Source organism: Juglans microcarpa x Juglans regia, chromosome 8S, assembly GCF_004785595.1.
Source record: "Juglans microcarpa x Juglans regia isolate MS1-56 chromosome 8S, Jm3101_v1.0, whole genome shotgun sequence".
NCBI lineage: Eukaryota > Viridiplantae > Streptophyta > Magnoliopsida > Fagales > Juglandaceae > Juglans > Juglans microcarpa x Juglans regia.
Genome location: NC_054609.1, coordinates 14067182 through 14094238, shown reverse-complemented (window position 1 = coordinate 14094238; position 27057 = coordinate 14067182). Strand labels below are relative to the sequence as shown.

The 27057-nt window shown below is 34.9% G+C and overlaps 2 protein-coding genes across 3 annotated transcripts in view; both read left to right on the top strand.

Moving 5' to 3' along the window:
* The first annotated feature begins 6595 nt into the window (after positions 1-6595).
* LOC121245083 (aspartyl protease APCB1) lies at positions 6596-13720 on the top strand. Its single transcript, XM_041143373.1, is given in 10 exon segments — positions 6596-7411; positions 8240-8357; positions 9219-9369; positions 9372-9447; positions 9549-9785; positions 10164-10308; positions 10407-10492; positions 12361-12475; positions 12572-12644; positions 13391-13720. Coding segments are annotated over 10 exon segments (1710 nt in total). The 5' UTR covers positions 6596-6797; the 3' UTR covers positions 13486-13720.
* Positions 13721-20060: 6340 nt separating this feature from the next.
* The window catches only part of LOC121245082 (DENN domain and WD repeat-containing protein SCD1-like), a 33399-nt gene continuing 26402 nt past the window's right edge, over positions 20061-27057 (top strand). For both annotated transcript variants that reach the window (XM_041143372.1, XM_041143371.1), the window contains exons 1-7: positions 20061-20478; positions 20615-20708; positions 22825-23026; positions 23177-23318; positions 23441-23541; positions 25731-25794; positions 25984-26097. In XM_041143372.1, the coding sequence (XP_040999306.1) occupies positions 20305-20478; positions 20615-20708; positions 22825-23026; positions 23177-23318; positions 23441-23541; positions 25731-25794; positions 25984-26097 (891 nt within the window). In that variant the 5' untranslated portion in view covers positions 20061-20304. The remainder of the gene's footprint in view (positions 20479-20614; positions 20709-22824; positions 23027-23176; positions 23319-23440; positions 23542-25730; positions 25795-25983; positions 26098-27057) is intronic.

The following is a 27057-nucleotide window of genomic DNA, read 5'->3' as shown; positions in this document are numbered from 1 at the left end:
ACTTTTTTTGCAGCGGATCAAAACTTGCGGTAAATACTTACTTTTACCCACAATAGTGATGTCCCTAGAAATTAATGATGAATTTACTCAAGCATAGTGACCATTAATCCTCTTTGACAGTGACCATTAATCATGGTTTGGTGTTGCAGTTTTCTGGTCGATTGACAGTATTATCGGGAGATTCTCTATCCCTAGTATCGATTGCTCAGGCCTCCCCATCCTTCCACTGGTCTTACAAAAATAACAGTATCTCCTGCCTTTAATGTGAGCTAGCAAGGAGAGTAATTGGAAGCTACGATTAGATAAATCTCCCTGAAATTATATTGAGTCTCCCCTGTTTTGCTGCATTTCTTTGTTTCTCTCAATTCTTTTGCCATTGGATAATGAAGGGATAAGAGGCATTGCTTGGTAAGTAGATCTGATATAGTAGGAAAATTTCTAATGGCATCTTATATCTAGATAAAACTCTACAAGTCAAAAGTCTGGGATACCAATATTGTGAAGCATTTAGAACTCTTTTAATAGTTAGGGTTTAAACTCTTGATTTCCTTTAACACCTTACACAAAAATCAATTAATACAATATTCTTAAAGAATATACGGCTAAGTTTCTCAGTCCCCCAATATTCACATGTTGCTTCCCTTATGAAAAAGTCAATTCTCTTACTTCCCTTCACCATGTTGTCATACATAAAGTTATAGCTTCTAGATCATTTTAATATACTGCAAGTTCCATCAAGCAAAAAGATATTATTGATTTTTGCGATTCAACTATGTTGACTAAGATGAAATAACTCGGGTTTGTTTGAGTTTTACTCACTTTGCTGATAGTAATGATATTTTTTATGTTAGCTGGTAGCTAGGTACCTCTAAAAAACTGATCTGGCTTATAATTTAGTGTGGATCCCATTTACTTCATTGAAATTTAAATTAATTCCATTGGATTTGTAGTAATGAACGAAGATTTTGTATTTTATTATATTTAAAGAATTCTCCAAGCATGCCAGAAAGCTAACTTTATATATTTGGGGATCGTTTCATCATGCACACTCCTATAAGCTACTTAGGTATTTTCCATTAATGTAATTTAATGTTCCAAATTAAAATATAAAGGGGTGAAGTATTATAGAATTAATGGGACCTATTGTAAAATATATATATAGATATTAAAGATAAAAAAAAATAGACTTCTCAGTTTATGGAGGGTTTTGCATTTGCTTTTTTGTTTTTTTTTTTTTTAAGATTCTATTTTTATATTCTTATACTTCCTTCATCAATGTTGGTGTCTGCGCTGTCTTTTGTTTTGTCCGACGGTTAACTTGTGATGTTGCAACCTCTTAAATCTTGGTATATTAAGGCTAAGTTGTTTTGGGCTTCACACTTAGTGTAATACTTGCCATATTTGACTTGATATAGGGACAACTGCCTCCTAATCTCACTTTACGCATACTTGGGAACTCTTGTGAGTTGGGGTCTATATCTTTCTTTGTGTATATGCAACTTTATGTTTGTTTTTTTTTTTTTTCCCACTTTTGTGTTGCCAACTATTTTTCTTGATGATTTGCTTAATCCACATGATTTACTAAAAGTGTACTGAATTCTATGATTTAATAGAAGATTCTATTGAGTAGAGACAAGTACATGGATATTTCCCTCAGATGAGTGAGCAGATTTTAAACTTTACTGGCGTAATTGACTAAAAAACCATTATTGTTTTGTCAAGGGGTATGAGCCTTTTTGCTTCTACATTCTTATATTACATGGATTGAAGAGCTTGATTTAGTACTGAGGATTAATTTAAAGAACCAACGGTACTAAATCAATTTACATTTTTGCAGTTCAAACAATACCAGACCACCTTGCTTCTTGCAACTTTTATGTCATTTAGACCAAAACCACTTCTACTTCTTGTAGCGACTTTGATGATATTTTTAAATTCATCAAAGTCTTAAACCTGGTTATTTTATATATATGTAGGAATTAGTGCGTGTGTTGAACTTTGTGGCTTAAAGGTTTTTTCCGTCAAATTATAGAAACATAATTGTTACATTCTTTTCAATTGTAGTTGCCATGTCTCTGTTAACTGGTTTACAGATCATTATTTTTGTATTGTTACATGCCAACTATGTAGTATCAACGTAATCCACGAATCAGTAAACTTCTTTGTTTTTCATAGTTTTATCATTTAATAGCTTGCTAATTAATATCTGATATAAAGATTTCCTCTAGATCAGTGTGCCTGCTAAAACATGTTGGTGTTTTTTTTTTTTGCCTTTTTTTTTTTTTTTGTATAGAAAACAGAACTTCATTTAGATATTGAAAACAATAGTTACAGACAATTATCAAGCCATCAAGCTTGAGAAATAAAGTATGTAACATAATCCCACCACAAAGGTTTTACTGTCTGCTAGACAAACATTCTTAACCAACATATGAGCTACCATATTTCCTTCCCAATACACGTGAAAAAATGCAACTTTCAAAATGTGAGAAAAGTTGTTTAACTTCATAATATACCCAAGCAAAGAGTTATACATGCTGTCATCCTGTAAATCTTTAACACAAATCAACCTGTCACTTTCTACAACAAGTTTTGAAATTCCCATCATAACACACAATTGCATTCCCCTGAGAATTGCCATAAGTTCTAAAGCTTCTATCCCATCCATATCTAATTCAACTTTACTTACAGCTATTAAACCCCTACCAGAAACATCCCTTAATATAGCCCCAATACCATGTTTGTTCGAAATTCATAAAAAATTACACCATCAACATTTAATTTCAACCACTCAGATTGTGGAGGCTGCCACTTATAGTGTTGCATTAACTGAATCCTTGTCTTCTGTGTTACCTGACCATAGCTTCTCAACACAGATAATGCATTATCTGCTACCTGTTTAGGCTGTAACAGCACTTTATCATGCACATGTTTATTTATTTGAAACTATAAATAAACATGAGAAAGCAAAAAAGACTGGTAACTTATCGTGCATTTTCCTCTCACATAGTTCCAGTGCCAACTCACATATTGCTTTACCTATATCAAGCACCAAACCTGGAAAATACACTTGCATCAATCCCTGCATAGAGTCACATGTCACTACTACATGAGTAACATCTTCTCTGTCAGATAAACAAAATCTGCATGTAGCCTCTATCAGAACATGTTTCTGCACTAAATTTTCCCCAGTAGGTAGACCATTTTACATGCACACCATGCAAAAACATTGTTATCTTCACTTCATGGGATCCAAAAGCTATCTTCACTTCATCTGCACTGAACTCCTTAATCAATTTTTGATTCATATGATCTGAAACTTTTCCAATTAAAGGTAGTACATTAGTCCAAGGAAGCACTAGTAAGAGATGGATTAAAACTAGCATTTGGGTGTTGAAAATAAGATAGAATCACCCTATCTGTCTGATCTACTTCTCCCTCTGAAAATAAGACAGAATAACCTATCCCTCTTATCTTTGCATATGCTATATGCTATCCATATCCTATTAACCATTCCACTACATTTGTGCTGCATGATTATTCTTCTTTACTGGTTTGGTCTTGTTATTTATAACACTTGCTATGGGATAACTATACATTCTTATTTCTCCTAGTCATGACACCTCCAACTATATGCTTCTGGCTTTGACACCCCTATTTATTTTTTCTCAACTAAATGTTGCATATGTTTTTTTTATTAAATTTATATCATGTAGTACCATAGTGATCTTATTTTTTCTCGACTAAATGTTCCCAAATGCTCTCTTCCCTGAACATTATAATGATGCTCGTCGCTTAGAGCGTGGATTGAGATTTAGTTACACAAAGATACATGTATGCCCAAATGATTATGTATTGCACTAGAAAGATAATGTCGACAAGCATGAGTGGCCGATATGCAATGCATCTAGGTGGGTCTCATCGATAGGTAAAGAATGAGTTCCTCAGAAAGTGATGTGCTATTTTCCTTTGAAGACAAGGTTGCAAAGAATTTTTATGTGAAAAAAGACAACAAAAGCCATGAGATGGCATAAAGAAGAACGTATCGATGATCTGAGTTATATGAGGCATCCAGCAGATTTTGGGGTTTGGAAAGCTTTTGATAACATAACAAGTATGATTGGTTTGCCAAAGATGCTCGTAATGTAAGGTTTGGACTTGCAAGTGATTGGTTTAACCCGTTCAATAACATGAGCAAACCCTACAACATATGGCCATTAATACTTCTGCTTTATAACTTGCCCCTTGGTCTTGCATGAAAGATCTATACTTTATGATGACATGTCTAATTCCTGGTCCTAAATCACCAGAAAATGATATTGATGTCTTTTTATGTCCTTTAGTTGATGAATTAAAAGAATTATGGGAAGATGATTTTGAGACATCTAATGCATTCAGTTCACAGACGTTTCGATTACATGCAGTATTGCTCTGGACCATCAATGACTTTTCTGCATATGCCAATTTTTCTGGTGGAGCACGAAGGGAAAGATGACATGTCCTACATGAAATACTGAAACCGATTCTATGTGGTTGGTGTATGGGTGTAAACATTGTTATATGAGTCATCATCGATGGTTGGAGAAAGAAAAAACATGCTTTTGACAGTAAAGAAGAATATCGTGTTCAACCATCAGTACTTATAGCCTAATCTACTCTTGAACAATTATGCATGGTCCTTAATGTCCAATTTGGCAAAGGTTCAAGGAAGAGGAAACAAGCAGTACAAGAATTAAATTGGACAAAAAAGAACATATTTTATGATCTTCTGTATTGACTAGACTTGGAATTGTGACATAATCTCGACATAATGCATATTGAGAAAAAAATTTGTGATAGTGTATTAGGAACATTGCTGAGTATCGATGGAAAAAATAAGGACACCACAAATGCGCGTAGGGATTTGGCCAATCTCAGACTAAGGAAAGAATTACATTTACATCATGATGGTGATCGTTGCTCAATGAGTCTTGCATATTACACCCTAAATCGTAATGAGAGAATATGTTTTTTGTGAGTGGTTGTCACAAGTTACATTTTTCGATGGCTTTGCCTCAAATATTACTCAATATGTGAATAAGCCATGGTAGAGGTGTAAAGGACCATGACAATGCATCCTAGTTCCCAACACAACATAGTAAAGTGGGCCCTTCTCATCAATGTCACAATCTTAACCAAAAGTTATAAATTTCTAGTGGGTTCGATTCTTGGACATAAATATTGCTTATAAAGTTAAAAAAATCAAATATTTCAGTGGTTTTTCAAATCTAATACCACATACTACATGACTGGTGAAACTTTAAAATCCTTGAAAATTTGAAAAACTTGCAAGCATCTCCATGCTTTAAGTCCCAAAATTTGTAATACCCATCTCACAAAATCCATAACACAAACAAACTTTCATTCCCTCCCTTCACCCTCTTAGTACACAAGCAGTACTCACTAATGTGGAAGGAAAAATGGTAGTAGAGTTACCTACGAAACTGAGCAGAAGGGTGGCGAAACAAATCTTACAAACTCATCAGCCATGAACTGGAGACCACAGGGGGTTGGGTAGATGGAGGGGTGGCGCTGGTCAGAGGGAGGTACCATATAGAGATACCCATTTCTCTCCATAAAAGTTGTAATAGGAGTAGTATGGTAACTCTTTATAAAGATCAAGATGAGTTTGTTCCTAAGCCGTATGTGATTTTTGAATAGACGTGGGGTGCTGGGCAGAGGAAGGGGTGAACGTGTGACTAGATAAAAGAAAATTTGAAATGACCTCCTATCCTCAAAATGCGCATTTCAGCATGTAAGAAAAAAAAAAGGCAAAAGCCACGTTAAATATGGAGTGGAGTGAATAGTAATTAATATATAGAAAGACTCTTTATCAAATCTCATTGCTAACAAATATTTAATAATTATTCTATATTTCACGAAGATGAGTAGCTGTTTTGTTTGGTATGACAAAATAAAATATAAAAATTGTATATTTAATTGTCACAAGTGTTGCAAGTGTAAAAACTACACGGACGAGCATATAATACTGTTATCTATCATATACACTGATATACTTGGATTTGAAATATTTATTTTAAAATTTAAATCTTACTAATCAAATTTAAATTTAAATTATTTTTTACTTTTTATTTTTTCTAAGAAAGCAAGTATATTTGATTAGAAAAGATGATACAAAAACAGGGGTAGAGTTTTTCAACAAACACTCTAGAATAATAACAACAGTATAAAATGATGGATAACAAAGAAAAAAAATAAGTTTTTGTGATCAATTTCTTGATCTTTACTTATGTACTATAAAGAGAATGCAGTTTTAAAAGATGAAAATAAATTATTTATAAAAAATTGTGAATAATAGAATTACTATTGATAACACTAGAATCTCCTTTAAAAACGGGGAGAGTGACGGATGTATCATTACTTGTTATCTTGAGATGAATATTTTTAGAGTAATAGGCAGTATCTGAATTGTCTACTCTACGCGGTAGTCGGTAATACAACACGGTTTTCACGCTGACTAGGGGGGGGGGGGGGGGGGAAAGACTTATAATAATAAATAAAAGAATACTGTTTCTTATTTGCTTTCCCACTTGGCGCTTCCCGTCCTGGACGTGAAGTTCCAAGATCTTTCCTCCTTTGATCCCAAACTCCCTTTACATGCATTGCAGCATTGACTCACTCACAGAGTCTCTGGGGCAGCTTCATGTACTCTGAAGATTAAGAAGAATAACATTGGCAGGACACCCAGGACTCTTGCACTCCCTCCCTCCGGCTCCTAATGCTCCTTAGCTTCTTCTATGGACATGGATTCTGATGATGCACCCCAACCTATAAAAGGGGTTGTCATAATCTCTCTTCCACCTCCAGACAACCCCTCTCTTGGCAAAACTATCACTGCCTTCACTCTCTATAACACTCCGAGAACGTCCCAAACTCAGACCCAATCCGGCCAGCAACAACCCTATGGCAACGACAATCACCAAGACCCTCTACCACTCCAACAACACCAACCTCCAGCCAACCCTCAAGCTCAGTCTTCACTCTCAATCAGCAGAACCTCTCTTGGCATCCCAAGAAAACTCTTGGCCTTTCTAGGCATCTCTATGCTCGCTATTATACTCTATTGCTCTGTTTCTTCTCAGACCCAGCAAGAATTGCGCCACTCAGATGATGATGATGATGATGATCATAGACCCAGTTCGTTTCTTTTTCCTTTGTATCCCAAATGGGGGACTCAAACAGGGGACTTGAAGCTTAGATTGGGGAAACTTGTGGATGTTGATAAGGGGGATTTGATTTATTCAATTGAGGATGGGAGGGGTCCCCGCATGATCGACAACTTGGTTGCTTCTAAGGCACAACTTGATTCCGCTGCCATTTTACCTGTTAGAGGAGATGTATATCCTAATGGGTACGTGTTGATTACTGTTTTTGTTTTTGTTTTTTTTTTTTCTTATTATGATTCATGGAGATTGTATCTTTCTGTGAATTAAGTAACTACAGCCAGAAAAGGAATTGTGGGGGGACCACGTTTTAACAATTGAACTTTATATATGTTAGTGCTACCCACTTTTTATGAAAGTTATGTTCACTCACCGGTTATGAAATTTGCATGCACAATAACTTCCTGATCTTCTTCTTCTTCTTCCTTTTTGTGTGTGGCATCCTATGAAGCTTTCAACAGAATTATCTTTATTCATCTCTCATCCCCCCTCCCTCTTCTATCGCTTGACCTAGTTTCAAAGACTGAGAATAACTACAATGATTTGAGGTCCTCATGATGTTTCCCTGTTAGAAAAAAGGGCACAATAGGAGCGGAATATACAATGTAAAACTCTACTCCCACCACTTTTTCTACCGAATTGCCTTTTTTTTTTTTTTTTTTTAAGGAAGTGTTTTTTGTGATTTTTTTTTAAATGTTTAAGGGGTTCTCATTTAAAACATAATTGTGTAAAGTATTGTGAAAAATGTTGTGTGTAAATCGTTTTTCTTAAAAAAATGTTTGAAAAAAAAAAAAATTGCACATTCGGTGACCACTTTCGGTGGCTTCCCTTGGTGGGTGTAGCATCACCGATATACAAACTTATCAGTCACCAATACTGTGTTACTCTCCTCTAAACATCAAATGGCTATTGTTGCTGTATACAGGTCACGGCTTTGTCATGATCATTATTCCTTCAATTGTTGTCTGTTATGCTTGATTTCATTCCTGCCGCTAACCATTTTCTTAATCTTATAGTTTGTATTACACGCACATGCTTGTTGGGAGTCCTCCAAAGCGTTATTTTCTCGACATGGATACCGGGAGTGACTTAACTTGGATTCAATGTGACGCTCCTTGCACTAGCTGTGCTAAGGTAAGGCCTAATTTTGCTGGTTGTTCTGTTATTTGGTTTTCAAAATCCTTCTATATGTAACTACAGGTATTCCCTGATTTGCATTTGTTTTCTAATCAATGCCTCAGTAGTTCATTGGCCTTTATTACATTAATTTTGCTCTGTTTTTTTGAGATTTGATTCCATTTTCTTTTCATATTTACTAATTGAATGATTGAATTCCATATATGATAAATGCATTTCTTCTTTCGACATTATATTTTTTTCCAGCTATATCATCTTATAGGGTTTATGGTTATATTTCCATTTTTATGCCCTGTGCTCAATAATGTCTGTACTATGTTTGACACAAAACTTTTTAATTAATTTTATCTGGTTATCGAGAGTGAGTTTATGGGAAAAGTTCAGCATTTTTCCTTGAGGAGAGTGACATCCCTTTTCTTCTCATTTTTTATGATCAAAATGCTAGATACCACTCCCTTCTTCACCCTTTTTTTGATGACGTGGAACATCAACATGGTTCTGATGGGTGAGGCCACTATTCGGGGTTTACTCCCTAGGAGTGGGTTCAAAGGAGTGGGTTCTAGGGGGAACAGCTAATAGGGAGTTGAACACAAGATGTTTGAGTTTAGGACTCATCCCAAACCCATCCTTTGACCATCAGGCTGCACCCTGATGTGTCGTCCAAAAAATAAAATTTAAAATAAAGATGAAGGACAAGAATAAAAAACAAAAACATTGAGAAGGATAGTTATCCGACAAAATAGGAGACAGGCTCCTGAACAATTATGTGATATTGAGAGCAGCCAATCAGAAAAGATAACCTTTAATCAAATTTTCAGTTGGAAGATATTTTGATTCTAATGTATAAAGTTGATGTAGGGAGCAAATGCTTTGTACAAGCCAACAAGAGGCAACGTGGTACCTTCTGAGGACTATCTGTGCACAGAAGTTCAAAGAAATCAGGATTCTGGACATTGTAAAACTTGTAAACAATGTGACTATGCAATTCAATATGCCGATCAGAGCTCCTCTTCGGGGTTCTTGCAAGAGATGAACTGCATCTCCTAATGGCAAATGGATCATGGACCAGTTTAAATGTTGTTTTCGGGTATTTCTCTCTCTCTTCTCTTTGTACCAAATTCTGGATTGCGTAAATTCTTTAATTTCACACTTAAATGCTGATTTATACATTTTTTGTTCGTCTCTAAGATGTGGATATGATCAGCAAGGCCTACTCTTAGATACTTTGGTAAAGACAGATGGAATTCTTGGGCTAAGCGGGGCTAAAGTTAGCCTACCTTCCCAGTTGGCGAGCAAGGGGATAATCAACAATGTGGTTGGTCATTGCCTTACCCCAGATGCAGGTGGTGGATATATGTTCTTAGGTGATGATTTTGTACCGCACCGGGGTATGACATGGGCTCCTATGCTTAATAGCCCAGAAATGTAAGTCAACATTTATGAATATTCCCTCCCCCTCCTTCTCTTTCTTCTATTACTTAGAATATGTGAGGCTTCACTTATGAGGAGACAAATATTTTATGGAAGAGAATACATATTTTGAGATCCAGTCTGCAAGAAATAATAGTTTTCTGGACAGTCTTTTCTGGTAAATGTTTGATTTTCAATTATCGTTAGCTCATTTTTTGTCTCATAATATCTGGCTGATTTAAATTTGTGCTTATCTCATGCTTTAGATGGAAAATAAGTGTTTTATTTCCGTGATAAATTGTTCTGCTTATTTTCCTAAGTGTATTCCATGTCTTACTATGATGTTTTATTCTGTTTCACAAATGATTTTTTTTTCCATGCTTTCCTTTTCAGAGATTATTATCGTACAGAGATTGTGAGAATGAATTACGGAAGCAAAATTCTTAGATTAGGTGTGCCTGACGGCCAAGTAGTTTTTGATAGTGGCAGTTCTTATACGTATTTTCCTCAGCAAGCATATTCTGATTTAGTTGCTTCTGTAAGTGTTTTTATTCACAACCTCCTGGAAAATTCTAGATATTCTTCTTATGTGGCACTTCCACTATTGTACTGATTACTTATTAACTATTGATGCAGCTTAATGAAGTTTCTGGGTTTGGTCTCATTGAAGATAAATCAGATCCGACATTGCCAATTTGTTGGCAAGCTGAATTTCCAATCAGGTATTATGGCAAGTTTGGTTGATTGGGCTGCACCTGGTATCAGCTCAATTATAATTGTATTTATTACAGCAAAATAAATCTCTGAGCCTCCTAGTTAACCAAGTTACTAATTACTTACATTTTATGGTGGTTACTTCCATAAAGACAGCAAAGAAAGTGCATCTAGTAATGCATTTCTGAATAATTAAAAGGAATAGGAAATTGGGCTTCTACGAAAATAAAAAAATGTTATTAAAGCTAAAACCCTGATTGTCTGTTTTTCTATGTACTGCCGTTTCCAACTTAACTAACTTATTATAGTAGAGACGTTGAACATTTTCCTCCACTTTAGCCATCTCTTCCAGTTCCCCTGCTGGTGTTCTACACCACCATGAGAATTGCTGTGGCAACAAACTTCAATGCTGCCAGGGGTTTTATGCCTAGCATTTGCAGTTTTGCACCACTGCTAGTATGCCACTACTGTCTCCACCACCAACACCACCACCAGCACCCACAGCTATTACTGAGTTAAATGCCTAGCAGGAATGTAATGTGCGGATGTGTGAAGACAAGGAAAGATCGTTAGAGGAACTGTTAGCATCATTTTATAGCACTCTTTGTATTTGGGCCATTGTTGTTGATTTCAATGGCATGGCCCTTCATGATTTTCTTGTCTCTCTTGCGCCCTCTTAGCCAGGGCTCCCTATTGTACATACTGGGCTAGGCCTATTCTTTGAGTAATATAGTTTTCTTACTTATCAAAAAAAAAAAAAAAAAAAATGCCTAGCAGATGCATGTTCCATAGTAAGTGACGAAATCTAAAAAAAAAAAGAACAACAAAACAAAGATGTTGTCTCTCTCATAGATCTTTAAGGTAATGAAGTCTATCTGAAAAAGCCAGAAAGATGGTTTGTTGTCAACACTGCCAAAAAAATGTAGTCGAATAAATCTTTTAGTTTGATTATTGGACTCCCGAAGGATTTTGTTTTTATAATGCCTAGGCATTTGGAGGGAGGAGTTGCCATACTGATTAGTTCAATATACTCGGTTACTTTAGATACCAAAAAACTCATTGATCAGGCTTTAATTATAGATTCCCTAAAGGGCATCAGTTAGATAATAATGTGTATTTTAGTATTTTTACTTTCAGATTTAACACCTTGTTATATTATGTTTGTGTTGTTATGTTAGATAGGATTTTTTTTTTTTAAAGAGTTGTGGAGGTATTTTTTTGTGTTATAGACTATTATTATAATTGTTGTTTTAGCTGTGTCATTTTGGTGAGTTCTTTGGGCCAGTGGAAGGCACTTTTTTTCAAAGCCATCATCTCATTCCTCGTCTTGACCTTTATTATTTTGGCAGTATAGTTGATTGACATTTCACTTTTTGTTCCCGTGACTAAGGGAAAACTTTTTATACATTCTTTTTTCTTGCTTCTCAAATATTCAGTAATTTAAAAGATTGTACAAACATTGTGATTTATTAGATCAGCCGAAAATCATGTAGGAGCCTAAATGTCAAATTAAAAAATGAGCTTCCAACAAAATTCTGGCATATGAGCAGCTGACATATGGCTACAGATCTATCAATTAAAAAAAAAAAAAAAACAAAAATTACAATGGTATCTGCTTTGAGTTACTGGTCCATAAGCTATTCCTGCCTTTTGGTTGTCATGATACGGCCTTGACATGTAGCTCAAGTTCTTTGTAACCTTGAACCAAATCCACTCTTGCTCCCTGCTCTCTGTCAAACAAATGTAAAACAAGCCCAATATCATTTATAACATACAGTTAATTCAATATTCTCTTGCCTCAATTCAACCACACTTTTAATGCTTTATCAATCACGATGGATACAAAATTCTAGAAGCTGCACCTGTATGTATGCAGATCTGTCTTGGATGTTAAGCATTTCTTCAAGACTTTAGCGCTTCAATTTGGGAGGAAATGGTGGGTTGTCTCCACAAAGCTTCAAATTCCTCCAGAAGGCTACTTGATCATTAGTGTAAGTACTTACTTTCCTTCTGCATAGGATTTTATCATTACGGTGTTTGATGTTTAATTTTTTCTTGGCATTCTGTAACAAGAGTTCTTATTGTAGAACAAAGGCAATGTGTGCTTGGGTATCCTTGACGGAAGCAAATTGCTCGAAGGATCGACAATTATACTTGGAGGTATGCTCAGTCTTAGAGACTTGTGTAAAAATTTATTCATCTTGGCATTAATCATAGCATGAGCCCTCATTCCACCCAAACATCAATCTTGATGGGAACCCGCTAGAACCAGAGCTGGGTTCTCTGGTTTTGGTTTCTCCAACTCTTTTTAACTTATCAGATCCAACCACTTGGTTGGATAGTTTTCTGTGTATTACGGAAATTTGTGCACCCAAATCTTTGCACCTGGCCCGATGAAGTCTGGCACTAGGCTTGGAATGCACTTAGACTGGAGAGCACGACAAACCCTGGATACTTGAGACCTATGTCTAATCCAAATATTGAAGGTATATCTGTGGAGAATTGAACCCAGGCGTCCTAGCTAGAATGTTGTACCCTTGGCATCTGGTCCACCTCATGGCCTTTATTGGATAGTATTAATGCAAACAGAATCACTTTTGTTTTTCTAGTTTGTTTAGGATTATAGGTCCTTTCCACAAAGAGTAATGCTAGATACAGTTTAGGGTGTGCAAGTCCTGTACATTCCCTTTGAAAAAAATGGGTCTACTATTAAAAGAATGATTTTTTTATGTGGGTCTCAGATTTATCCACTTTTTTCAAATGAAGTACACGGAGATTGCACACTAGAACTGTATCATTTCTTTTCTACAAATATTGAACATTTCCATACATTATTATTGGTTATCATGTTATATTATTACCTTTCAATGGGGTGCTGGAGTTGTCTGAATACATGATCTGTGCAGATGTCTCATTGCGCGGGCAACTGGTGATATATGACAATGTGAACCAGAAAATTGGGTGGGCACCATCGGATTGCCTCAGGTCCCAAAGGTCTTAACATCTCCCCTTCTTTTGAGGGAAAGGACATCCACATTGGAGTTATTATGGGACCTTGGAGACCGGTTTCCTTTATACATAAACCCGGTTCAGCATTTGCTCTTCGTTTGTGAATATAATATATAGAGCAATTATTTGAAAAAAGGATGAGGATAGTTTAGGAATATGTCATAATAAATAAATAATTTTCGTTATGATGAGCTGACATTATTCATCAATTTTTATTTTTATTTTTATTTTTTAAAAAATAGCGATACTCCAAGTGTGATGAAAAGTGCATATTGGGTATATTATATAAAGTAGTGCTACATCTACCGAGAGTATAGCATGAGACCCGTCCCGATAAGAATAAAAAATATTTTTTATTTTTTTTTAATTTGTTTTCATTCATTTTTTTTATATATTCTTAAATATTTTTTTTTTAAAAAAAAATTCACGGCATCACTAAAAAACACTTCCTTAATCACTAAATTAAAAAAAAAAAAAATTAAATTGTCGGACCTAACATTGGTGACTCTTAACATTTTTGTATTATATAACATTACTCCATTTGTGATGGAAAGCAGCTACATACTGTATAGCTGCCCAAGATTCCCTTAGGTGCGTAGGGGCGAGTGTCCCACATTCCTCAATCAAAATGGGATCTCGCTGGTGGTGGATAGCAATGTGTGGTGGCAATATACGAGCTCTAAAAATCTGGAAAATGAAGCATGGTCCAAATATGGAGAGCTCGTCTGGCTTACATGCGCACTAGAAAGAGCGATGGAAATGGGAAAATGGCCAAGTGGAATGATAGATTGGGTGGGAGGGAGTCTGATTGTGGGATGTGTGGTGTATGGAGATGGGTGGACAGATCAATGACCCAAAAAAAAAAAAAAAAAGGAGAATAAAAAAGGCTTGACTATGGGAAGGGGACAAGTCTAAAAAGGGAGAGGAAGAAAAGGGAGTAGAAGGGAGTCAAGAGAAGAGAGAGAGAGGGGGGGGGGGGAGGGGGGAACACTACTACTAGGAAGATCTAAGTGGGGAGAGAGAAAAGAAACTAGAGAGACTCTCCTAAAAGGGTGATATCAAGGTAGTAAGCATATCATTATCCATATATATATATATATATATGTCAGATGACTCTCCTCTAACGTGATGTGATATGTTTGAGATTCTCATTCATGATTTGCTTAATTATAAATAATTGAAAGTAAATGAGGCTGGTGCTTACGTACGGTATTGAGACCTATGTCTACGGGTTTGGAGAGTAAATCCACTATAAACAAAGTTTAACACAAGCTCTCCATCCTCACAAAACTCTCTACAAGTGCTTCCAAGAAGTTTTCTCTGGTCTTCGAGTTCTCCCTTCGACTCTCTGGTCTTCATTCTCTCTTCAAGGAAGGTAAAGTCGTAAGGCGCGGTTTGGATTGTGAGTTAATCTCAACTCATCTCATCTCATTTCATTTTATCATTACAATTTTCACATAAAATACAATAAACAATTCAAAATTTTAAAATTTTAAAACAATAATAATATTAAAAAATAATATTTTATTTAATTTTTAACTTATATCTTAACTTATTTTGTCTCAACTTATTCTCCAAACGAATCTATTTCCTCTTATTTTATAATCTATCTCCTTACTTTATGTTGTATCCTCTAACTTTATGTCTAATCTCTTTTACTTTAGATCTTTTCTTCGAGCTTTAAGTCCTATCATTACTTTATAGTTGGCTCTCAAGAACAAAAGATCAAAGAAAGTAACTAATGGTTGAAAATTTCTCATTTAACAATCAACAAGAAAAAAGTTTGGTTTGGAACATTATGATGCTCTTTGCAACATAACTTGAAAGTAAGTGCAGGGACATATATATTATTGATAGGTAAATGTGGAACCACTGTAATTTATATGGCTTATATAACCCTGATCTTTGCTTCATACAACTACATTATTGGGCATTATTAGTGAGAAACATGCATTTTGAGAATCATTTTGGTGCATCTATGAGAGTGCATGCAGTTGTTCATCAAGCAAGATTTTGAGTTATAAGATCAGATCCCAGCAATTTCTCTCCACGAATTATCACACATGCAATTGCTTTCCTATGACTTTCCTTCCTTCATTTTTATTTCTCTCTCTCTCTCTCTCTCTCTCTCTCTCTCAAGTTCTGATTTTAGATTATATTTCTCTATTATTTATTCACTCATTTTCTTGTCGAGATTGAATTGACTCATCTTTGCAGATTGCACGGTGTTTTTATACTACAAGTAGTTGCATATTAGGGATTGAACAGAGATTTTGTAATTGGTGTCAATCATTTCTACTATTTATTCTTGAATTAATTGTCGGTGCTATTTTAACATTGCCCTTACGAAATTATTTTTCCAATGTCCGATGTAGCTTATCTGGTTCCGCGTACGTTATTCTTTCTATATGTATTAGTATTATTTTTCTATATGTATATGCAAAATAAAGATAGTATATTTTGCATATTAAGAAAAATTTTCATATAAAATTATGCATCTTTGAGCCAAATAATAAAAAAATATTATTATTTATTTTTTCTTAAAATTATTATTTTTTTATTTCGGAGTTCATTCCATTGGAGTCAAGAGAGAGAGAGAGGGCAAGGAGAAATAAATGTTTTGAGAGAGGGTTTATTTCCTTTGGTGGAGAGAGAGAGAGAGAGAGAGAGGGGAGGAGAGAGAAAAAAAATAATAAAATACGATTTTGAGAATAAACAATGCATCTTCAAATTTATAGAAATACTGTTTATAGTTATACAAATTTTTGGATATACATAATCCAATACAATCCAATTTAAGGTCATATTATATAAATATGTAGATGCATAATCCAATGCTAGGATGGTTAAAGATTGACATTACAGACAACTCATTCCCAAGGAAAGCCCTTGTTCCTTCCATCTGAATGCATGCAATAACTAGTGCGGATTGGTCGGCAAATCTCCACACGTATCTTTGATCATCTGTTACAATGCCTGCACGATAGGGCTCAACATAGCCATTCAAGGCATTGAATATTACGAAAGCATGGAATTTTCAGATTTTCTACGGACGAAATCCCCTTTTGCACTGTCTCAAGAAAAGGCGTTGCATCTCCTTCTAATGAAGGCATGACATTTTCAGATTTCCTGCATGTCTTTGTGTGGCTCCATGTCTTTTCTCTCGGAATTACCGAGCAAGGCTAATCTTCACAAGAAACTGCTCAGGATTATCAAGCAAGACCTTGATCGAGATGAGCAAGCGAAAAGAAAGCATACTCTTACTCGAGATTATCGAGCAAGGTTGATCTTTATAAGAAGCGGCTTGGGATAATCGAGCAAAGGAAAAAATGTTTGAGCGTCAACCTTGTTTCGAAAAACATTTTTATATTTAAATGAAAGGAAAATAAAACAAATAGATGAAACTATAATTGACATTCTAATTTAAAAAGAGAAATACTTTAGGCAAAGTACAAAATAGGCAGCTTCTCTCTATCACTCTACAACAAAAATCATATTCACACGAGCACAAGAAGTTGATAACTAGGAGCTAGCAGTTGAAGGTGACGAAAACCAAAAGTACAGATACTATACGAATATAACATGGAAATGCTAAAAACATATAGCATAAATAAATACATGGAATGTTTTTTCTGTATCTCCAAAGCATTAAATTAGGTTTTGCATGCCCAAATGAAACAGAAAAAAATACAAAGATAAATGATAATATTTCCTTCTCTTGAGATCATTTTCAATGGAAACTGACAACTAAAAAATTGCAACTACACATGCAAATGCTTAGAACTAGGTCTGTGCAAAAATGGCCTTAGGCCCTATCCGTCCAACATCCGATTTGTCCAACCTGAACAGACACGGGTTCATCGGATCAAAATTTAATACCGGATTTTATACAATGCAACCCGTCGAAACCGAAAAATACTCTGTCAAATTACATAAAAAACATCTCAGACTATCTTCTCCCCCACTACTAATCAAGTTGTTTCTTACCTCGGTGAAGTACGTACTCAATATAGAGAAAACTTTTGCGATCTACTATTTTAGAATTCTGACGAAACTCAGCAATATGCACTTAGTAATTACCTACGGAAATTTCCATGAAAATTGCTGGAAATGAGACGTTACTTTCGGGGAAAAATAAAAAAAGTAGTTTGGCAAAACCAATATCCGTTAATACACGGTCAATATATATAAAAAAGTAGTTCTCAAATCTAATGTTGTTTAGTGGGCACTTCATATATGCATTCAAGGATACATTCCACTAGTGCGAATGTTTTGTATTATCTTTAAACAATTTTATGTAATTATAGCTAGTCTCATGTTTAAGAAAACATCATGCTGTAAACTTATTTATCGACATAACAAATATATTTTTGTAAGCGGGTTACTTTAGTAATTAAGACGAGCTTATAATAAGTTAATTAATCCCCCAATCTTCTAATCTTGGCCATTCACAGAATGTTAGTCAAACTCGTAAACATGTATTTACACATTTATTAATAAGTAAATGATGCTATTTATCATCTTTTCAATCATTCTTATTTTTGTCATAGTTTAATGTAACATCAAATAAGTGATAGATAAATAAAAAACAAAGAAATAAAATTTTAATTATTTGATGTTACTCGAGGAGATGATGAATGACTAGTGATACTTATACATACAACTTTACGCACAATAGGAACCCTCTTTGTCACTCCCAAAAAAAGCCTCTAGATTTGATTTTCGCAGGAGGATGAGGACTCGACTTCCTCTTCAATCTCCCTACCTTCCCTCATTTCTCCTCCTCATTCTCCCTCTCCTTCTCTCATTTCTTAATTTATTTTTCTTCCTTCAAGGTAGATAAAGTCAGATATATAATTTTTTGATAACTTTCAAGAGACATAAGCAACATAATAAGACTCATAGGCTGCAAATCGTTTGAAGGATAGTAGCAGTTTTGCGAAAATCATAACTGTGCGTGGTTCTCACGTGCCACCCCTTCCGCTCTTCTCGCCACTCGTGCCGGATCACCAAAATTGCCACCATCATATCTTTTAGATTTGACTTTTGTGGCTAAAAATAGACAAACTTGTTGCCTTCATGCGCCGTCAAAGTCTACTGGAGTTGGTCCAAGCTGTAATCCATTATTTTTCTTTTTTCTTTTCCTTATTGTATACTAAAAATAAAAAAATAGTTCATCTCTTGGACGGTTGTGTCTGTAGAGGTTGAGTCCATTTCTATGAATGATAAGGTTGAGTCTTTGTTTAGACAGAGTGCTGTCTCTTGGACACTTATCTATATAGAGTATCAGCAGAGTGAAGTCCAGACCAGTTCAACAGTGTACTGGTAAAACTCCAAATGGTTGATATGTAGATACACCTGCATGTATCCAGTCATATCTTGATAAATGAATGATGATATTTCCCTTAAAAAAAAACTTTACGTACAATATTAAACGTATTGAGTATTTGCCCCATTTTATCAATTTTTTTCTTTTTAATTCAAATTTCAAAATTTTCATTATTTCAATAGCTAACACATCAGCACATATGGTTATGTAGTGGTGGAACCCGCAATTTTTATGAGGGAGGCCGACTTTTCTACCGTGTGACACATTTATGTAAAATAAAAAAAGATTAGCAATCATAAAATATAATTATATATAAAATTAGATCTCGATAATTCGTTACATACACGCATAAATAAAATTTTAAAAACAAAACTTAATATATATTTCAGATTTCTGACAGTAATGTTTCATGAAATAATATTCATCCATTATTATTTTTGTAACGAAATATTTAGAATTTGTTGTCTTCATAAAAACTATCAAGTAATCTTTTAGAATTTCATTTTTTATTTTAGTATTTAAGCTAGTTTATTAAGTTTCGTGTAAAATCTAGATATTTTGACATCACATTAACCATATAATGCTATAATTAAGACCTTAAATAATTTTTTCTTGCTCAATAAAGTCTAGAGAATAAAACTTTGAACGATTTTTCTTATATTTTCATTTTGAATTCTATATTAAGAAGTCTAATATTATATAACAAAAACTTTAGAATCCATATTAATAAGTTTATTATTTCTTTTATTCTAATTTAATTTTGGTAAGGTCGCATCCTTTAAATTAGATAATATATAGAAATTATATGTACAAAATTGAGACTATAGGAAAAAATCTAGAGAGAGACATTTTTAGGCATATTGAAATTTTAAAAAATTTTAGAGAGCATCTAGGGATTATAAGTTTTTTTGGGGTGCCATTTTTTATATTTATAAAATTATAAATAAAATTATAAATAAATTATGTCATCTAAGTTTGTTCATTTGGTATGTTCTTAGTGTAAATTATACTTTCTTTTGCCTTCTTCTTTTAAATATTTTATGAATAACTTTAAATATTTTTAAAAAATAAAAATATTAATACATTAATAATCACTTTTTTAATTATTAAATTAAAAAAATAAAAAAATGAGCTGTATTGAGAGAACAAACTTAAGCGAAACAATATAATTTTCCATAAAAATATATAATAATTTTTAAATTTACAATGATAATTAAAAAAAAAAAAATTCCTCGGTAACCTAACCAAACCAACTAAACTTCCGCCAATCAATTTCCTTTCCGTCCGTACCGAGATTCTCTTGCCGCGTCAAAACCACCTCTTGAATCTCCACGACCAAAGCCCGAACTTCCCAGGGGGAGAAAGATGCAGTTCAATCCAAATCAAATCACAGACCGATCGATCAAATTCATATTCATTTGACACTATATAGATCTCAGCCATCTTGCATGCACGGAATTATAAGCTTTAATAGTAACAGTAATGGCTCGGATCTTCGAGTACTTTGTGGTGTGTGGGATCGGTCCGGAGATTCGAACCCTTGACGGCAACAGGGGCTTTCATGGCACCGGGGTCATGTACCTGTCTTCTCTGCTCGATCAGTTCCCTCCGCCCAACCACTCTCTCTACCCTCCTCCGCCTCCTCAGCTATCCACCGTAAGTTGCCGCGACCACAACATTACTAGAAAAATGCGTTTTTCACTCATTTTGCCCTCAAATTTTGGCTTTTTAATTTCTTTTAGACGCTTTCTTTTGTGGAAATTTGAAAGTAATGTTGGGACTGTGATTGCAGTGTGTTCTACCAGCTGGGGTGGAGTTTTATTCATCGGGCTTTGATGCCAATGATCCTTCTACTTCACCGAGAAGCTACCCGATTGTTTTAACCGGTACGTCTAAACTAAGCATAATCTTAGTTACTTATTTCTTCAAAGAAATTGGTTATAGGATACCAATATGTATAATTATCGTTTGCATGCACTTCTAATTTTTTTTGGTTATTGGACCCATAAGTTCTCGGATTCATGTTTAGCATAGCTAAGAAATGGGGACAATATGATCCTAATCACATGTATGAGTATCATTGTTGTAATGCCCAATGGGAGGCCCTAGCAACATCTGGGCTTATACTCCAAAATGACTTGTCAATGGTATAATTGGAGTTCTATTGGAACCGTTATAAAGAGCATTAACTTCTCCCTCCCAAGCAATGCATACACCGCCTACACACATCAATCAATAGACAATACGAGGTATCACAATCTTCACTCCTTAAATTCCTGACGTCCTTGTCAAGCCAGTCCATAGTATATGGCATGGTTCAAGTCCCACACTTCTTCTTAGGATATATTTTGATACCATTTGTAACGCCTAATGGGAGGCGCTAGCCATATCTGAGCCCATACTCTAAGAGGACTATTCAATGATACAATTGGAGCCCCATTGCAACCATTACAATGAGCAAGAACTTCTCTCTCCCAAGCAGTGTGAGATCCCATACACCACCTAGGCACACAAGCAATAGGCGGTAGGGGGTATCAAAATTGTAAACACCCCCTTTCTCTTGGGTTAGGAACACTATTAACTTAAACATTTCATGAGTCAAGTATAAGATAATTCCATAAACATAGAAAACACTCCAAAACTTTGTTGAAAAAATTCAATTCTAGTAGTTATCGCAAAACCATAAACTTATTAGTCTTGCTAAAACTCTTAGGCCTGGTTTGGATATCGAGATGAGATGATCTTTGAATAGTAGTGAAATGGTTTGAGTTAAAGGGCTTTATGGGGTTTTGGGAAATGAGAGAGAAAAAGTTGAATAAAAATATTATAAAATTAAAATATTGTTAGGATATAATTTTTTAATATTATTTTTGTTTTGGGATTTGTAAAAGTTGAATTATGTTTGTGTTTTGTTTGGAAGCTTGGGAAATTTGTAATAATTATGTAATGATTAGATGAAAAAGTTAAAAATTTGAAATTGAAAAGTGTTTGTTTTTGTAGTGTTTGGATATTGAGATGAGATGGGATGAGATGAGAAGAGATGGGATGAGATGGAAGCATCTCTCTATCCAAACCAGGCCTTAAACTCACAAAAGAACTTGGTAAAGAAACTCTAATAATAGGATGGTAAATCGAAGTCTCGGTTGGTATCCATGAGCTAAGCTTGGCCTGTAGACCCATTATTGAACTCTTTATCACTTGGGATGTTTAAAACATATAACAAACAATGAGTTGAATACTCAGTAAGTAATGCATCATACAGTAAATACTATGATAAGTTAACTATGTTATCACTTATAAATAACATACATAACCTTAACTTTAGTTCTCCAGCAATTGTGAGTGAAGTTTGCATTGTGTTACTCAATACTTCTATTTTTTTCTTGATCCCAGTGAGTGAAGTTTACCTCCCTGAACATATGTTCCTTTCAGCTATAACTCATTTAGTGCTCCAGCAATTGTAACTGCTGGAGCCCACAGATAGATGTCAGGCTCCACTTTCCCTAATTGTCCTACAGGTTATGCTTGATTTTTGTTCTTGTTTTCAAGTAAAACCTTTTTTTTTTTATAGGTAATCTTATCTCTGGTATCTGTTTTTTTGCTTCTCCACAACTGACCAGCAGCATTGGTTATCGTTTCATGCCATGCTAGAAACTATGAAACTAATAGAGAATTCTTCAAAATTATCTTTGAAAAGGGAGGAATTCTTCCTGACTAAATTTCCAGCTTCGACCAAGTTTCTTGTCAAAGTGGTTTCGCGTCATCTGAGTTAAGTTTTTGTTTCAAATTCTAAGCATATTTCACTGTGGGGCATGAAATGTTTGAAAGTTGATTATGAAAGCCAAAGCTTTTATCCCTTTTAAGTAAGTGAAGAAGTAATTACAGTTTGGTATCAGTATCATTTAGTCCAGATGTTTCTAATCTTTGTGCTTAGCGTTCACTTTCTTGAGTCGCCTATTAACCTGTTATTCTTTTTGTTTTAAATATTCATTCTTGCTGCAGAGGGTGATGGGTCAAAAATTTATGTTAGTTGCATTGCTTTCCGGGATCCAGTGAGCGAAGATATTGCTGAAGCTTACCATATACCAGCAAATTCTTTTGCTGACAAATGTATCTGTCTTGTTTCTCGCTTGCCCAGTTTCCGTGCCATTAGAAGCACACTTGAGGAACTATTTTCACTTTGCTTTTCCGCAAATGGAAGTAGGTGTGTGCCCTTTAGAGATAAAATCGTGATTGTGTTTCAGTCTGCATTTAAGCTGGACGTAGACATTCTATCTACAATCCATTTAGATTGAAAAATCTTTTTGTATTCTTGTCATTGTATTTAATATTATCAGTTGTACAATAATTTCAGCAAGCCATTGTGGGATGTTATAGCACATATTGTGTCCAATGTACCTTTGCCTAACCCTGGAAGAGATCGGGTTTTATTTGCCATAGAGAATTGTCTGCTTTCTGTGGAGGCTCCAGCCAAGGATGGTCTCCCCCATGCTGATGTATGACCCTCTACTTCTTTATGATTTCTTAGCTTTGTAGCTTCCTTTGCCAATAGCATAATTCAGTAGTTGTTCAAAATAACCTAATTATTTGCTAATAATCCTCTATGTCATGAATGCAGATATCATTTCAGCCACTTGTACAGTGCTTGGATGTTGACAACTTAATTAAACTTTTTGCTGCTGTGTTGCTTGAAAGGAGGATTTTGCTTCGATCAAACAAGTACCCCCATTACCTAAAGACTTGATATTGTTCCTAGTAAGAGTGATCATTTTATTGAATGACAATGAGCTGTTTCATAGCTGTCGTCTGATTTTGTTCCACTCACATCTAGAAGCGATTTATGGATGAGACTCATAACTAAAATTGGATCCTAGTTGTTTTTTTTTTTTTAAATAATAATCATCCAAATTAATGGACTGATTAAATTGTTCTCGTTTCAAGTATTTTTCTGCTCCATTTTATGGAGTGGCACATGCATAAAAAACTCTGATCCAGTTTTCCATGATGACTCTCATTGGGAAGATCATATAATTGCATTTTGCAAGGGGTGTTACCAGGTGCTTTTTGACTAGCATTTTGGGCTGCAAGGTATCCTCTCTGCTCATGAAATATATTGGCCTTCTTTTGGGTGCTTCCTTCAGGGTCAAGTTTATTGTGATGGTGTGACTGAGAGGATTATGAGCTGATTGGCTGGATGGAAGACGATGTATTTGTCCTATGGTGTTCGGATTACCTTGACAAAGAGTGTTTCTCGAATTTGCTTTCATATTCCCCCTTTTTGTTTTCTTCGCTATTAGCATGGCCAATCAATTAGAGAGGCTACAACGAGACTTTTTATGGAGTGGGCTAGGAGAAGAGCTCAAATGCCACCTAGTAAACTGGGCTAAAGTGTGCTCTCCATCTTTAGATGGTGGTTTGGGAGCTCGAGACTTACTTCTATTCAACTGTGCCCTTCTAGGGAAATGACTCAAGCAGTATCAAAATGAGAGGGAGACCTTGTGGAAAGCTGTAGTGGATTCTAAATTTTGGCGTGCTTGGGATGGATGGTGCTCTAATGAGGTATATGGGCCATATGGGGTGGGGTTATGGAAGAATATCATAGGAAGATGAGAGTTTGTTTTAGTCACACTTGACTTGAGGTGAGCGATGAGCTAGGACTAGATTCTAGCATGACTTGTGGTGTGGTGACCGGACCCCCAATAAAGCTTTTATAGAGATGCATGCATTTTAGTCGAGTTGGACTGGGTTCTGCCCAAAAGAATAGTAGACCTCTTTGCCAATTGGAGAGGGTTGCAGGGTAGCAGAAAAATTGCAGCAGCATGGAAAATGACCACTATTTTCTAATGTGGTGTATTTGGAGAGAAAGGAATGAGATATGTTTTGAGGATTATGAGCAGGTTTGGGAGAAACTTGAATTTTTTTTTTTAATACTTCATTCCTTTTGGTAGATTCTGTAGATTGTAATGGGCCGAGTTTCCATGATTTTCTTGTCTCTTTTTTCTATTTCTAATTAGGTGTTTCTCTTGTATGCTACCTGTGAGCGGCTTCTCACCATTGTCTAGAAATACTTGGGCTTCTCCATCCATTTATGGGCCTAATGGGCTGAACCTACTCCATTTCGAATATAGGCCCATAATTTCATATCCAACCCTATCTCCTCAATACTATATCCTCAATTAATAGGTACAGCCTAATTGGCCCAATAAAATAACCTTCCTTCTAGCCTTAACAAAATTGGGCCCGTGGTCCAAACTTATAAAATCTTTATCCAAGCCTATAAAATTTGGGTCTGGGTGTTACAAGCTATTATTCTCTCACAAAGTAGGGTTGAATGGTAGATAATATGCACAAATAGCAGGATAAGGTCTTTTTAACTTGAGAGTTCACTAGGGTGGTTTGGATTCAAAACTCATCTCAACTCATCTCATCTCATCTCATCATTACAACTTTCTCAAATTTCCACACAAAATATAATAAACAATTCAACTTTTTCAAATCCCAAAATAATAATATTAAAAAATAATATTCTAATAATATTTTATTCTACTATTCACAAACTATCTCAACTCTTCTCTGAATCCAAACCACCCAGTTCTCTGAAGGCATTCATAACTTTGTCTTTGGTTAAAATCATGGTTCCCACCACTGCTGTTGTCCTGCCAGAAATGGTGTGCTTCCTTGAGGTTCTGTTCACCCTTATTTGTTTGATGTGGAGCTATTTGTTTAAAATTGAATTAATGCCTATTCTGATTATAATTCTTCGTTGTCACCTTATTAATCATATTAATTTATTTTTTTCTTTCTAAGTTGTATAAGAATTTTCACTTCATCTATAATAATTCATTACATTGTTATCATTCTAGCTATGCAGATCCTGTGTATTAGTTGTCTCTATTTTTTTTTTCCAGGTATTCGCTTTTAACTCTTGTATCGGAGGCCATATGTCATCTAATTTATCCGTTTCGGTGGCAGGTAAGGTTGGATTTGAAGTCAACTGCTCTTTTGATGGATAGAAAACAATGTTTGCATCATAAGTTACATTATGTCTGGAAATGGCAACATTTTATTCATTTATAGTAGACTATCAATTACTAGATGATGCCTTTTTATGATTCTTGTTATGGATTCTCTTCTAATCTTGTTATGTTTGTTTTGCTGAAGCATGTCTACATTCCATTGCTATTTTTCAGTGGAGTAGACTATATTGATGCTCCTACACCGTATATGATGGGTCTCCATTCAGGTGTTGACATGTCTGGTCTCACAATGGATGGCGTAAGTTGTTTTATATAAACTTCAGGGTTAATTTAATTTTTGCCCTTTTGTTATTAGTTATTATTGTCTGGTTCTTATCCCATGGTGTTCTAGTCGAAGGCAGCAGTGCTTCTTCTCCTTTTTGTCCCACCAGAAACAACCCAACTTATTTGGCTATATGGAAAGAATTTTTTAACTGCTAATTTGATGCATGCTCCCCATTTTCAGTTAGTATGCATGAAAAATTTGTAACTTGTAAAAACAGAGAAATGCACTAAAAATTCTAATTAGTATCGATGTGTCATCTAAAAAACAAAATTCTAATTAGTTTCACCACTTCATTCAATATACGCTGTTGCAATTGGGTGAATGGAAATGATTCATTTGAAGTTCCATCTATATGAATGTTTGCAAACAATTTCTTCTCATATTAAGTGTTAACAACTCAATAGATTATCGTGCATTAGCTTAAAGACATTGCCTAGTGTATGCTATGCAGCCTCAGGACATCTGGAGAAAGCTTTTGAAATGTATTCCATGAATTGGTTAAAAGTTGTTTAGTTTTAATGGCCCGACTTTTCATAACTTTCTAGTTTCTAATACTGTGACCTAGATAGGCCTTATCTCTTGTATATCATTTTGTGTACTTGGGCTTTGCCTATTCTTTACTAATAACATTATTGTTTACTTATATAAAAAAAAAAAATTTCTTGAAAAAAGATGGTCCACAGCCAAATTTAGAAGCAATTTATGTTTCGTGATTTTGATTCTCAAGCCTCGGGAAGATGTAAATAGAAGGTGGAGATATTATTTTTTTCTGCCCATACATGGGATAGATGAGAGCCTGTGACAGGTCATCTATATTCGCTGCCCTTTTTTTCGGCAATGATATACCCCGACCATGCTTTCTGACAAACATCTTGTAATCCGTGTTTTAATATATATGCATAGAAGAACAGGTATAACAATCAACCCAATTTC